At 36.7% G+C, this 12,224-nt stretch overlaps 3 protein-coding genes across 4 annotated transcripts in view; all 3 read left to right on the forward strand.

The window, feature by feature from the left end:
• The window catches only part of LOC147290328 (uncharacterized), a 15,291-nt gene extending 5,816 nt beyond the window's left edge, over nucleotides 1–9,475 (forward strand). Inside the window, exon 5 of the transcript XR_015121126.1 lies at nucleotides 9,459–9,475. The gene's annotated coding sequence lies outside the window, so the exon portion shown is untranslated. The remainder of the gene's footprint in view (nucleotides 1–9,458) is intronic.
• On the forward strand, nucleotides 748–4,109 carry LOC147290329 (uncharacterized). Its single transcript, XM_086236239.1, has 8 exons — nucleotides 748–906; nucleotides 1,012–1,307; nucleotides 1,783–1,914; nucleotides 2,071–2,298; nucleotides 2,410–2,583; nucleotides 2,685–3,017; nucleotides 3,123–3,556; nucleotides 3,680–4,109. The coding sequence occupies exons 1-7, from the start codon at nucleotides 849–851 to the stop codon at nucleotides 3,231–3,233; spliced, it is 1,332 nt and encodes a 443-aa protein (XP_086092365.1). The 5' UTR covers nucleotides 748–848; the 3' UTR covers nucleotides 3,234–3,556; nucleotides 3,680–4,109.
• LOC147290330 (uncharacterized) lies at nucleotides 7,245–10,395 on the forward strand. 2 transcript variants are annotated; one of them, XR_015121127.1, is made up of 4 exons: nucleotides 7,245–7,313; nucleotides 7,892–8,457; nucleotides 8,565–9,686; nucleotides 9,807–10,395. XR_015121127.1 is itself a non-coding variant. In XM_086236242.1 (3 exons), exons 1-3 carry the CDS (start codon nucleotides 7,247–7,249, stop codon nucleotides 8,916–8,918), a joined length of 987 nt encoding a protein of 328 aa, XP_086092368.1. In that variant the 5' UTR covers nucleotides 7,245–7,246; the 3' UTR covers nucleotides 8,919–9,782. The 2 variants fall into 2 exon arrangements, 1 of the variants encoding a protein (XP_086092368.1); XM_086236242.1 differs by lacking the exon at nucleotides 9,807–10,395 and having other exon boundaries at nucleotides 8,565–9,782.
• The last annotated feature ends 1,829 nt before the right edge of the window (nucleotides 10,396–12,224 follow it).

A 12,224-nucleotide genomic window follows, 5' to 3' on the forward strand; every position in this document is an offset into this window, starting at 1 on the left:
CGCCCCTCTTGAGGCGGCTGGATTTCTGGGTTGTGAGTGAAATTTCGACGAAATTTAAGCGAAATTTCTCTGAAATTAAAAAAATTTGGCTGTTGGGGCATTCGAAATTTCGAATATTTCGCCGAAATTTTTTGAAATTTAGTCGAATCCGTGTTAAAATTTCAGAACCCCTAAAAAACGAAATTTTCGACGAAATTTTGCCGAAAACTTCGAAATTTAAACCCTTGGGTAAACCTTGGAGAACTCATTTGTTTCAATGTAGAAAAATAGTCAAACCACTTAAAAAATTCAAAAAAAATACCCATGTGATGTGGAATTCAAAGAAAGAAAAAGACTTCTATAACTTCAATGAAAGTAAACTCAGAAAAGGACCAAAATTTCGAACCAAGAAAAAAAAAAAAAGGTTAGAAAAGGACCTATAACAGCCTGAAACTTTACTCATCAAACAGATTGAGACCTTTACATATCTTTTTTTTTTTTTTTTTGGGTTTCAAACAAAGACAAAACTTGCAGGAGGGGTGACTAAAAGCGACAAAAATTAAAGAAACACGCGTCTACGGAGTGGGTGGGGTCCTCTTATATGACGTCAACCTAAACAGTGTGGCGCAAACTTGTTTACGAAGTTCAAGACCTGAGTGAGTGGCGTGAGTGAGCGAGTGTAATTACAAATACAACCTCGCTCTTGGTGCTGATGAAGCAAATTGGTTCAGAGAAGGAGACCATATGATATGTCAAACAACAACACATCAGGCGCAGCAGCAGGACCGGTGTCAGTGCCGGTGGGTTTCAGATTCCACCCCACGGAGGAGGAGCTGGTGGACCACTACCTGAGGAACAAGCTGCAGGGCATGGATTCCCACATCCCAGAAATCGATGTCTGCAAGAACGAACCTAGTGATTTGCCTGGTAATCTATCTATTCTTGTCTTTGAATATTTGCTCCATTCAAGTGTTGGTTGTGGTTGGTTTCAACTTTCAACAACTTGTTTTGTGTTGCATATTGCATTTGCAGCGCTCTTGGTCGCAGACACTGAGACAGAGACTCCAGACATGGAGTGGTTCTTCTTCAGCCGAATGGACTACAAGTACACCAACAGCACTCGCTCCAACAGGACCACCCAAAAAGGCTTCTGGAAAATCACAGGCAAGGAACGTGCAATCAAGAGACGGCGTTCCAAAGCTGTCATGGGGAAGAAGAGGACCTTGACCTTCTACGAAGGTCGTGCCTCTCGTTCTCCCAAGCCTAAGAAGACCAACTGGGTTAAACACGAGTACTATCTTATTGATACTAAAACCAAGCAGGCCAAGGTCATTCTCTTTCATTCATATGTGTTATTCAGACCTTGTTTCACTGCAATTTGTTATGGATTTCTTGTTTTCTCTTTCATTGATACATGTCTTCTTCAAGCTTTTTTTTTTTTTTTTTAATATGCTATTACTTGATTATTTACAAATTTCATATATACAATTTTCATTCATTCTCTTTTATGGGTAATGGGTTTCCTTGTTTAACAAAGTTGTTGTTTTGGGTTGTGTGTGGACCATGCAGCATCAATGTTTTGTGTATTGGATTAAAATTTGGTGCATAACATAGTGGTGGAGTTTTAAATACAGAATTAATGCACAAACAGGTTGATGAACAAGCAGGTTGTGTTTGCCATACATGAATTGATGTGTTTGATATGTGTGCTCTGCTAAGAATTGCAATTTCAGGTAGTTATATAATAGATATTCCTGCTTCTACACCATAAGCTCACCCTCTATTGTTCTCCAACTAAAACAGATGGACATTTTACTCTACCGCTTGAAGTATAAATCAGATAAGAAGGATAGTTCAATCTGCCCTGAAGTTGAACCAGGCAGCCCTATTGTGTCTAATTCTGAAAGTCAAGCTGCTGGTGACATGACTCCAGTGGTGAGAATGAGCATGCTTTTGTCTTTGAACATTTTTCTTAATGTGGAGCGCAAGAAGGATATCCAAACTTTTAGCGCTTGCTTGCTTTTATAATTCTTAATCTTGTTATATACTCAGCCACAAGAAAATAGGGAATCACTCTTTCATCCGCTGCAGCCACAGGAGTACAGTTCCTCCACACTGCAGTCACCAATAGAGCTGGGAGATGTTCTGCAAGCCAATGGCAATAGTGATTGTTGCAATGAATTGCAATTACCATTTGGAGATAATGGTTCCTCTCTTACCGATAGGAATGATATTTCACCCTGTGATGAAGGTGAAGCTCCTAGTAGCTACACCGAGTTTGATTTCGAAAATCAAGTTGCCAATACTATGATGATGGAGGTGAGAATACACATGTTTTTTAAACATTTCTGATATGAACTTCTTAGTATAGGTCACAAGAAGCATATGAAAACTTAATGCTTGTTTGTTTGCTTGTAATTCTTAAACCAGCTATTTGCTCAGCCAAAAGAAAATTTGGTTTCACTCTATTATCAGCAAGCCATACAGCAGTCACTAATTTACACAAAGCAGGGAGATGTTCTGCATGCTAATGCTTGTAATGATGAATACAATGAGTGGAAATCTTCACTTGAAAATCAAGCTGTAGATGATATGATACTAGAGGTGAGAATAAACTGTTTATACCTGATATGAACTTCTTAATATGGATACAATAAGTATATCAAAACTTAACACATTCTTTTTTGTGATTGTTAATCATGCAGCTATTTGCTCATCCTGAAAACAATATGGGTTCGCTCTTACTTCCAACTCAGCCACATCAGTCACAGGATTACTACTCCACACTGCAGTCACAGATGTACTGCTCCTCCACACTGCAGTCACCAATATACACAAATCTGGGAAATGTTCCACTTGGAAATGTTCCACTTGCAAATGTTTGTCAAGATGAATGCAGTAACTGGCAATTTCGATTTGGTAATAGTGATTCTTATCTTACAAATAAGAATAATATTTCAACCAATGATGAAAATGAACCAGTTAGCAGCACTGCACTTATTTTTGGAAATCAAGCTACAAATTATTGGATTTCAGAGGTTAGAATGAGCATCTCATTAGCCATTTTCTTTTATGAACTTGTTAATACGGAACAAAAGTAGATCTAAACTTCAACGCTTTCTTGTTTATGATTCTTAATCCAGGTAAATCCTCAACCAGAAGAAAATCTAGAATCACTCTTTCAACCGCTTCAGCCACAGGATTACACGTTGCAGACGGACACTGAACCTGGCAGAGGTTTTGCATGGCAATAAGTATATTGAATGCAATGAGTTGCAATCTCCAATTTGGAGATATTGACTCTTCCCACGAAGTTCTTAGATACGATTATTGTATTATTGCTCCTATGAAGAAGCAACATACACTCCTTATAAGTAGTTCTTTTGAGATGATGCTTCCTCTATCATCATAACTACCGATATTCATTTCTCAAATCATTTTTCTTCACTTAGTATATCCTATAAATAAAAGACCATACACAACCCTCATTATTTACCAATATCCATTCATGTCTTCACACATGGGAGGTGCTTCAAGAAGAGAAGAATTCGACTGCAGAGCAGTATCATTGGACAAGGTGAGAGAATCAACCTGAAAACATGAAGAGAAACCTTTCTGGTTTTCTCACAGTAATGAAAAGATCCTATATTGAAGCTCTTTTGCTATTTTGCACTCAACTCAATTTGATTTCTGTTTGCAGGTCAAGGAAGCTACAGAGCATTGCATTGTTGTTGGCAGCAATTGGGAGGGATCTCTCATTTTCCTGGAAGCATCTCCTTTAAGCCGTAAAATATGTCCCCCATGGCTATAATAGTTCTACCGAGTTCTAGTTCTAGCCTAATAGGCAATGCTCTTGTTCTGCATTCACTATTCTGGAGGTGGCATTATACAGGAGCTGCTGCTACAGGCTATTGGAGTCTCAATATATAATATTATATATTAACTAAACAATAGTGAAAAACATGTATGATTGTGCATAGTTTTATCATTTTATGAATGTATGTTTTCATTGAAGGTCTTAAACATATCTATCACCTTTAACTTGAATCACCCCACCCCTAGAACCAAAAATTGTATCATTGTAATTTTGTTTTGTTTTTTGTTTTTTATCAATTGTATCCTTGTAAATATTTTTTAAATCGGAACTTTTATATTGAATGGAATTTGTGTATTATTTTCTCTCTTTGTATTTGTTCCCACAATGTCAAAGTTTACATGCCATTGCTTAGTTTGAAGAAAAAAATAATGGATGAAAACACTGTGCAATCTGTCAGCATTTATCTGTGCAATGTCAATTTTCAAAGCCATTGCCATAAGCAATAGAAGGGGAAAAATCACTTGAATACTGATTTTGGGCATTTGAATATGTCATGGCTACTAAAAGAAAACTGGAAAATGAATAAATATTACAATGCTAAGCACATACGAATAAGACTGCACAATTCTATTTCGCACTAACAAACATCTAACATGCTTACAACTCGCACTGCTACTGCCTTTGCAGGAAATAATAATAGTAATTTTGAATTAGAGTTAAAATATGCTGCCTTTTAATACACAGATATTTTGACTAGCAAGAACAACTTGCGATCTCAACTCCAGCACCCTTATCTTTGTGTGACTAGAAAATTTACCACATGAGTACTGAAGCAGACTGCTACGCATTTGCTCATAGCTCGCTGAGTTATTCAACTGCAGAAAAAAGAATTGATTTTCAACTATAGTCAGCCAACCATAGTTACAGAGATATGATACAATGATACGTGGTAAGACACACCAATACACCATATAATTGTATTAAAAAATAAAATCGATGGTAGAAAACTCAATGTGAGACATAACCGGTAAAAGTTTCGAAATGACAATGAAATGCACCTTCATTAAGCAAACAGCACTTGCTTATTGTAAAAGAAGCCACACACCAACTGAACTGAAGTTATTGTTGTGCTGTAGGGGCAAATGATGGAAAAATGATGAAGCAAACTTTAGTTATAGTGTTATGTCACATTTTGGGCTTCCCATGGATAATACAAACTCATGGTCAAATTTGATCCAAGAAAAAATCATAGTATATTTGACCCAAGAGCAAATTACGGCCAACTTACTATTCAACCAATAAAAACATCAAACATCTTTATTATTTCATCAATTCCAACAAAGTAACTTTTACTAAATGTCAAAGTTCATTTTTAGTCATGTAGTTTAAGTTAGATTTCACTTTCATCCATGTAGTTTTAATTGTTCTGATTTTGGTTATGTAGTTTACAAATTATTGTAATTCAAAGGCATATTAGGATTTTTGTTTATTAATTCGTTAAATTAGTCATTGAATCGCTAACGGTTTGTACATGACCAAAATCGAAATGGTTTGTAAAATACATGACCAAAATCATAACAAATCACTAACTTGTCCTTAAATTGCAACGATTTGTAAACGACAGGACCAAAATTATAACAATTGAAACTACATAGATCAAAGTGGAACTTAGCTCAAACTACAGGGACCAAAAGTGAACTTTGGTCTTTACTAAATCAATAAAATAAGAGAGCTGCTATTTGCACACTTTTTTTTTTCTTTTTGCACACCCCTCCTAAAAAAAAAACCTTAGCAAAAGACTTTATACCCTATTTATTTTTCTTTTTGCACACCCCTCCTAAACAAAAGAAAAAAAAAAACAAACAAACAAACAAACACCCCATTCCGACCACGCCGAGCAACCCACCACCGTCGAAGCCCACCACTGCCCGCGACCACCCCACCCCCTCTCCGCCCCTCTCTCCTATCTCCCCTTGTCTCTCTCTCTCTCTTCTTCCCCCTCTGCTCTCTCCCTTTCTGTTTGTCTAGCCCCTGCAATTTTTTTTTTTTAAGATTTTGGCTGTCTGCGGGGCGAAAAGAGAAAGGGAAGGAGAGTAAGAGGAGGGGCTGGCTCGGGGGGAGGCGGTAGGGACAGAGGAGCTGGAGAGGAGGGGAGGGCTTAGGGGGAGGTGGTCGGGGTGGGGGAAAGAAGAAGAGAAAGGTGCAGGTGGGGGTGGGGGGAAGAAGAAGAGAAATGGTGCAGGGGGTGGGGAGAAGAAGAAGAAATGGTGCAAGTGGGGGTGGGGGAAGAAGAAGAAGAAGAAGAAAAAAAAAAAATGGGGATGGGGTGTGTGTGTAGGGGGGATGGGGTGTGTGCGTGAGGAAAGGAGAAAGAGAGGAAATTAAAGAGCGGCAAGATGGTCTTTTCTCTTGGGTTTTTTTTTTTTTTTTTTTAAAAGGTGTGCAAATAGCAGCCATCTAAAATAATATTTGCTCTAACTATTTGCATCATCCATTAAAATGACAAATTTTAGAAATAGCAAATTTTTATGTTATAGTGTTACATGAGTCAATAAAAGGCACTTTTAGCCTATATAAAATCAAGGCAAATTAAATATCTATTTTACATCATAAAAATGGTAAGGAAAGAAATATGTTAAATCGTGAAATTTCTACATTGAAACTATATGATGGGCTTTTTCAACATTAATTATAGGTAAATAAAACATCACCACTTTCCTTAGAATATAACAATAATTTTATTTTCTTAAAATCTAAAATCCTATAACTTTCACTTTTTTTTTTGTCAAATATAAGTTTTACTGTTAGAAATTTTTACTTAGTCAACATCCATCAAATAAAATTCATGATGAATACTAAATTACGCATGGACCAAAAAGACAAGAATATTAAATTACGTAAAACATAAATTAATTAACAGACTGAATTTTTTTTTTCCAGTAAGAAAATGTATTGTAAGATCATTCTGGAACGATTGCACAATGTAAGGCTTTGATGCATAACTGCAAAACACAAGCTAGAATCTAGAATCTTCCTGAATACTCTCGATTGTCGTGAGTACAAAAATACTAAAACCTTCACTTAGAAGAGGTATAGATTCCTTAAAAGGAGAAAATAGTAAAACTCAAACGCGTGATAGGGAAGAAAAGTGGGAGTGTGGGACCAGCGATCGTGACTGCAAGCCATGTTATTGGTTCAGGTAAACTTGTTGGACGAGCGATCAAAGTGAAGTCAGGAGAGTGAGTGAGTGAGTTTGCCTATAAATACAACCCCACTCTGCTTCTGCAGATCACAAGCTAAACACTGACTGATAAATTGATAATCCAAGAAGAAGAGATGAGCAGCAGCAGCACCACCACCACCACCAACACAGCCGCAGCAGAGGAGCTGGTGGGATTACGGTTTAATCCCACGGATGAGCAGCTGCTCAGCCACTATTTGAAGAACAAGATGCAGGGCAAAGATTCCCGCTTCCCTGAAATCCATTGCTGCAACTACGAGCCTTGGGATTTGCTTGGTAATTCCTCCATCTTACTTTTAATTTCTCGCTTCTCATTTGATCTCAATTTTAATCTATAATTATAAACTCAAACTCAAAACTCCATATTTGGAATTTGGACATTTTTAACAAACTCAAACTTTCAATTTTTGTTTGGAAATCAAATTGAAGGTTACATATATTGAGTTTTTGTTACTTTTGAATAAAATTCGCGAGTTTATAAAAGTTATTAGTTTTAATTTGTGAAAAATTTTCATGTGTTATATAATTGTTTAAAATTACAAACAATATAAAACACAAATATCAAATGTGGAGTTTTGAAATCATATGGAACAAATATATTTTGGGGATAGAACACATGGACCAAAATTATTTAAATTTTTTTTTTTCATATTTTATTAGTAGTGTTTTGAATTTTATGTTCTTATATTGTTAGACTGTCAAATATTGTGTTTTAACGAGTTGTTAAAATTTACTTGATTGGATATTGACAGGTTGAGAATAATATGATGAAGTGGTAACATTATACCCCAAATTATGAATATATAATATTGTTATGTTGTTGAGTATTGTGTTGCTGCATTGCATTGTGGCAGCGCTGTTGGTCCCAAACCATGATATGGAGTTGTTCTTCTTCAGCCGACGCGATTACAAGTACGCCAAAAGCAAACGCTCCAACAGGGCCACAGTGCAAGGCCACTGGAAGATACAAGGCAAGCCCCGTGGAATCAAGGATCGACACTCCCAAGATGTCATTGGTTATAAGAGGATTTTGACCTTCTATGAAGGTCATGGGCGTAATTCTCACAAGACCAACTGCGTCATGCATGAGTATGATATCGCGGAAACTGAACTGGGTTTTAAGCCTAAGCAGAATTGGGACTTTGTTCTCTGCCGCTTGAAGATTAAGTCTGATCCTTCTGCTAAGAAGAAGGATAGTTCAATCTGTGATGAAGCTGACCCTGATAGCAACATTGCCTCTAATTTTGAAAACCAACCTGCAGGAGATGATATTGCAGAGCAAGACAAAGAGCTGGAAGACCCTCTGCTTCCCAATGGCAATGTTGGTGAATGCAAAGAGTCCCAGAAAGATACTTGTCTTATAGATGAGAATGATATTTCAACCACCGATGGATGCGCTTTTTCTGAGTTTGAGATACAGGTGAGAACAAACATGCTTTTTGAACATTTCTGATATGAACTTGTTAATATGGAGCACAAGAAGTATATCAAAACCTAAAGCTTGCTTGTTTGTGATTCTTAATCCAGCAAAAATGTGCTCAGCTGGAGCCACTCTTACATCCGACTCTGCCAAAGGAGCAACAGGATTACTGCTCCTCCCCACCACCAGTGCACACAGAACCGGGAGATGGTTTGTGTGGCAATAACAACATTGCCAGCAATGAGTTGCAATCTCAAGTTGGAGATGATGACTTTTCTCTCACAGAGTTCGTATTTATTGATGGCCAGTGCTATTACTCCAACCAAACAAAGTTAAAAACACAATTTCCTTCCATTGACTCCAACCTACCAAAGTTATTAGTAACACAATCTCCTTTCAATTACTCCTTTCAAGGTAATTTTGCATTAGCTACTGGAGAAACACTCCAGCGTAGCCAATGAACCGCAATACTTTTATTTTTAGGAGAATATCAAAAGAGGCCTTGTAAGAATGTGGCTCCAACTCACATTATTACACTCACCAATGATATTCTTCTACAAATAATTCAAAGATCTTCCAAGTAACATGAAATTTTTGCTGTGTTGATGGTTTGCTAGGGTCAAACACTGACACTCATCTACATTTCTGGAACTGGAAGCATTGAAAACTTCTTCTTCATGGTCTTGGACACTGTGTCCAGGACAAGTCTGTTCTTCCTTTTTTTTTTTTTACACTCATCTGCAGAAAACTTTTTCTTCATGGATTTGGACTATGTGTCCAGGACAAGTCTGTTCTTCCTTCTTTTTTCTTTTTCTTTTTATCTGGGCGATTGCAGTGTGTAACAGCATCCCCATGTTTTGGAAACTTCATGCTTGTTAGTTGAACTTCTTGGTTCAAAGAAACACCAGCAAATGCAAATAGTTCAAATACCATCCTGAACACTATCCTTCTCCAAATGCAATGAGTCCAGACATAATAAAGATGTCTTTTCTCTTAAGCAGTTCTTTGGAGATGGTGAATCCTCCGTCAACAGAACTACTAATATTCATTCCTCATATCCAATTGTCTCTGGATAGTGTAATCCTCCGAATAGTGTAATCCTCTGAATAGTGTAATCCACAAAACCAAAGAACACCCACATAAACCAATATCCATTCACATCTTCACACATGGGAGCTGCTCCAAGAAGGAGGGAAGAGTCCGACTGCTGAGCAGAATCACAAGACAAGGTGAGAGAATCAAGCTGAAAACATGAAGGTTTTCTGGCTTTCTCATGGTGAATAAAAGCTTTTATATTGAAGCTTTTGGTGAGGTTTACTAAACTCAAATTGATTTCTTTTGGAGGTCAGGGAAGCTGTGGAGCATTGTATTGCTGTTAGTCTGCAACAAAAAACCAAGTCCTGGAAGCATATGGTTTTGTACAGGCATGGAATGAGCAGCTGGCAGCAATTGGAAGGGTTCTTCCATTTTCCTTGAAGCATCTCCTTTGAGCCATAAATCAAGTAATGGGTAAAATATTTCGACCAAGTTCTAGTTCTAGCCTTATAGTCAAGGCTTTTGTTCCACAGCCACTATTCTGGAAGTGGCATTATACAGGAGCTGCTGCAACATGACTGCTGGAGTCTCGATATATCTTAATATAACCAGACACTAGTCTGATGTCGTGGTTATTATCATAGAAGTTTTGGGCTCCATCCATAATGGAATAGTAGTAACAATCAGTTTTAATGATGTATGATTGAAGGTCTTAAACATAGACTCTGATTATGATTGATGGTCTTAAACATAGACCATGATTATGATTGAAGGTCTTAAACATAGACTATCTATCAGCTTGAAGCTGAAGCATCCCCACCCACCCCTTGCAACCAAAATTTGTATCCTTGTTAATATTGTTTATTTAGAACCTTTTAAAGTTGAATGTAATTTGTGTATTGTAGTCTCTCTTGTTAATATTTGTTTATTTTGAACATTTTAAAGTTGAAAGGAATTTGTGTATTGTAGTCTCTCTTGTTAATATTGTTTATTTTGAACCTTTTAAAATTGAATGGAATTTGTGTATTGTAGTCTCTCTTTGTATTTGAATCCACAATGTCAATGTTTACATTCCATTGCTCAGTTTTAGAAAAAATTATGGGCGCAAAACACACTGCAATCTGTCAGCAGCCGCCAGCCAGCATTTATCTGTTTCCTCTCTCATTCTGTTTAGGGAGCAATAGAGGAGGAAAAATCACTAGAAATTTAGAATACTGATTCTGGGCATTTAGGGATAATGGACCAATGAATTAGCATATCTTTTTTAAGAAAAAAAAAAAAAACAAATTAGCATATCTTCTGAGGTAGGATGCATCTTCTTTAGTATTAAGGTTAAAGAGGCTAAGACATCAAAACATTAGCAGCTATGGCGGACGATTCACGAAGTGGCCATGGGTTTGCCTTAGGCTCTACCCCCTTCCCTTTACCGTCCGCTTGAGGTTAAAAGGCAAAAGAAAAACTGAAAGCTGATAAATATTAAGATGCTAGCAAAACGGAATGGACAGATTCAACTATGCACAATTTAATTTCATAACACCGACAAACATCTTACGTGTTTACAACATCACATTTTACAGCACTCATACTCACATGGCTACTGCCTTTGCAAGAAATTCTAAGCAGCCTGTTTCAGTGCTCATGTGGTAAAGCTTTTAGTCACACAAAGGTGCTGGAGTTGGGAAAGTAGATCTTAAATCATTATTGTTTGTCAAAAACTGTCGGCATATATTTTTAAGGCTCAAGTTTATTTACATCCATTAACTATAAAGTAATTTCAAGTTGATCTATGAATTATAAAACATTTTAAATTTTTCTATTAATTAACAAAAAACATATGGAATGGTTCATCCATTAAGGATTTCGTCAAAAGAAACGTTAAGTGTCACGCTCGACGTAGTTCACGTGGCATTTGGCATTTTTAATGACGTGACATTAACGATATGGGCAAATGTGGGTTTGACCTAAAAATAATTTCCCACCCATTCCATGACAACACGTGGCATCTACTCTTACATGGCCCACCACTTTCCCCGCTTTGTGAATCAAACTGTAATTCTCCAAAAATTAAAAAAATCGAGTTTTTGTTTTAAATGCTAAAAAATAACGCATTTAACCATTGAAAATAGGTTTTTTTGCTCATCCAAAAGTTTTGTCTACGATTTCATTACAAATCGAATCTTATACAGTGCAAAGGCTGATTTTTTTTAGATGGAATGGTGTCGATTTTTTTGGGTTACATCAACTTGAATTTTTAATTTGAGCTTTTGTAAATGATGGGAATGTCGATTTTTTGTTAGATTTTATGGGATTAGTGTTTTAATGCGGGATTTGTTTGTTAGTGACTATATAAAGATATTCTGATTCTTTTCGCGTAATGGATGTGGTTTGGCTGGTTGTTGGTGCAGGTGTGTGGGCATTTAATAATATACCTTTAATACATTTTGCTTTTAAACTTTAAACTCTACATTAATTCAAAATTGTTGATGGAAGTCCATTTGTCAGTTCATACAAGTTTGCAACTAGTTCTTTAAAATGATTGGAGGGTCTTTTTCTGTCAGCAATTGTGTAACATTATAAGAATAAAAGCTAAAAGCTACCACAGCTCTGGTTCCTTCTGCACATGTATTCAACCATATGTCAAATTTTGACAGTGTATAGACTTGCTATGTAGTTCTGCTTTGCAAATGTGGTCCAAACTCTTCATGTCGACACCAACTTCATCATTTGAAATT

The sequence above is a fragment of the Dryas octopetala genome, chromosome 3 (genome assembly GCF_963921425.1).
Source record: "Dryas octopetala chromosome 3, drDryOcto1.1, whole genome shotgun sequence".
In the NCBI taxonomy this organism is placed as follows: Eukaryota; Viridiplantae; Streptophyta; class Magnoliopsida; order Rosales; family Rosaceae; genus Dryas; species Dryas octopetala.

What these genes read in the sequence shown, in the direction of transcription:
- LOC147290330 (XM_086236242.1), top strand. Translation starts at nt 7,247, where the DNA reads ATGCAGGGCAAAGATTCCCGCTTCCCTGAAATCCATTGCTGCAACTAC. An exon ending in CGAGCCTTGGGATTTGCTTG is followed by an intron (nt 7,314 to 7,891) that starts GTAATTCCTCCA and finishes GCATTGTGGCAG; the next exon opens with CGCTGTTGGTCCCAAACCAT. An exon ending in TTTCTGAGTTTGAGATACAG is followed by an intron (nt 8,458 to 8,564) that starts GTGAGAACAAAC and finishes TTCTTAATCCAG; the next exon opens with CAAAAATGTGCTCAGCTGGA.
- LOC147290329 (XM_086236239.1), top strand. Translation starts at nt 849, where the DNA reads ATGGATTCCCACATCCCAGAAATCGATGTCTGCAAGAACGAACCTAGT. An exon ending in CTAAAACCAAGCAGGCCAAG is followed by an intron (nt 1,308 to 1,782) that starts GTCATTCTCTTT and finishes CAACTAAAACAG; the next exon opens with ATGGACATTTTACTCTACCG. An exon ending in CCAATACTATGATGATGGAG is followed by an intron (nt 2,299 to 2,409) that starts GTGAGAATACAC and finishes TTCTTAAACCAG; the next exon opens with CTATTTGCTCAGCCAAAAGA.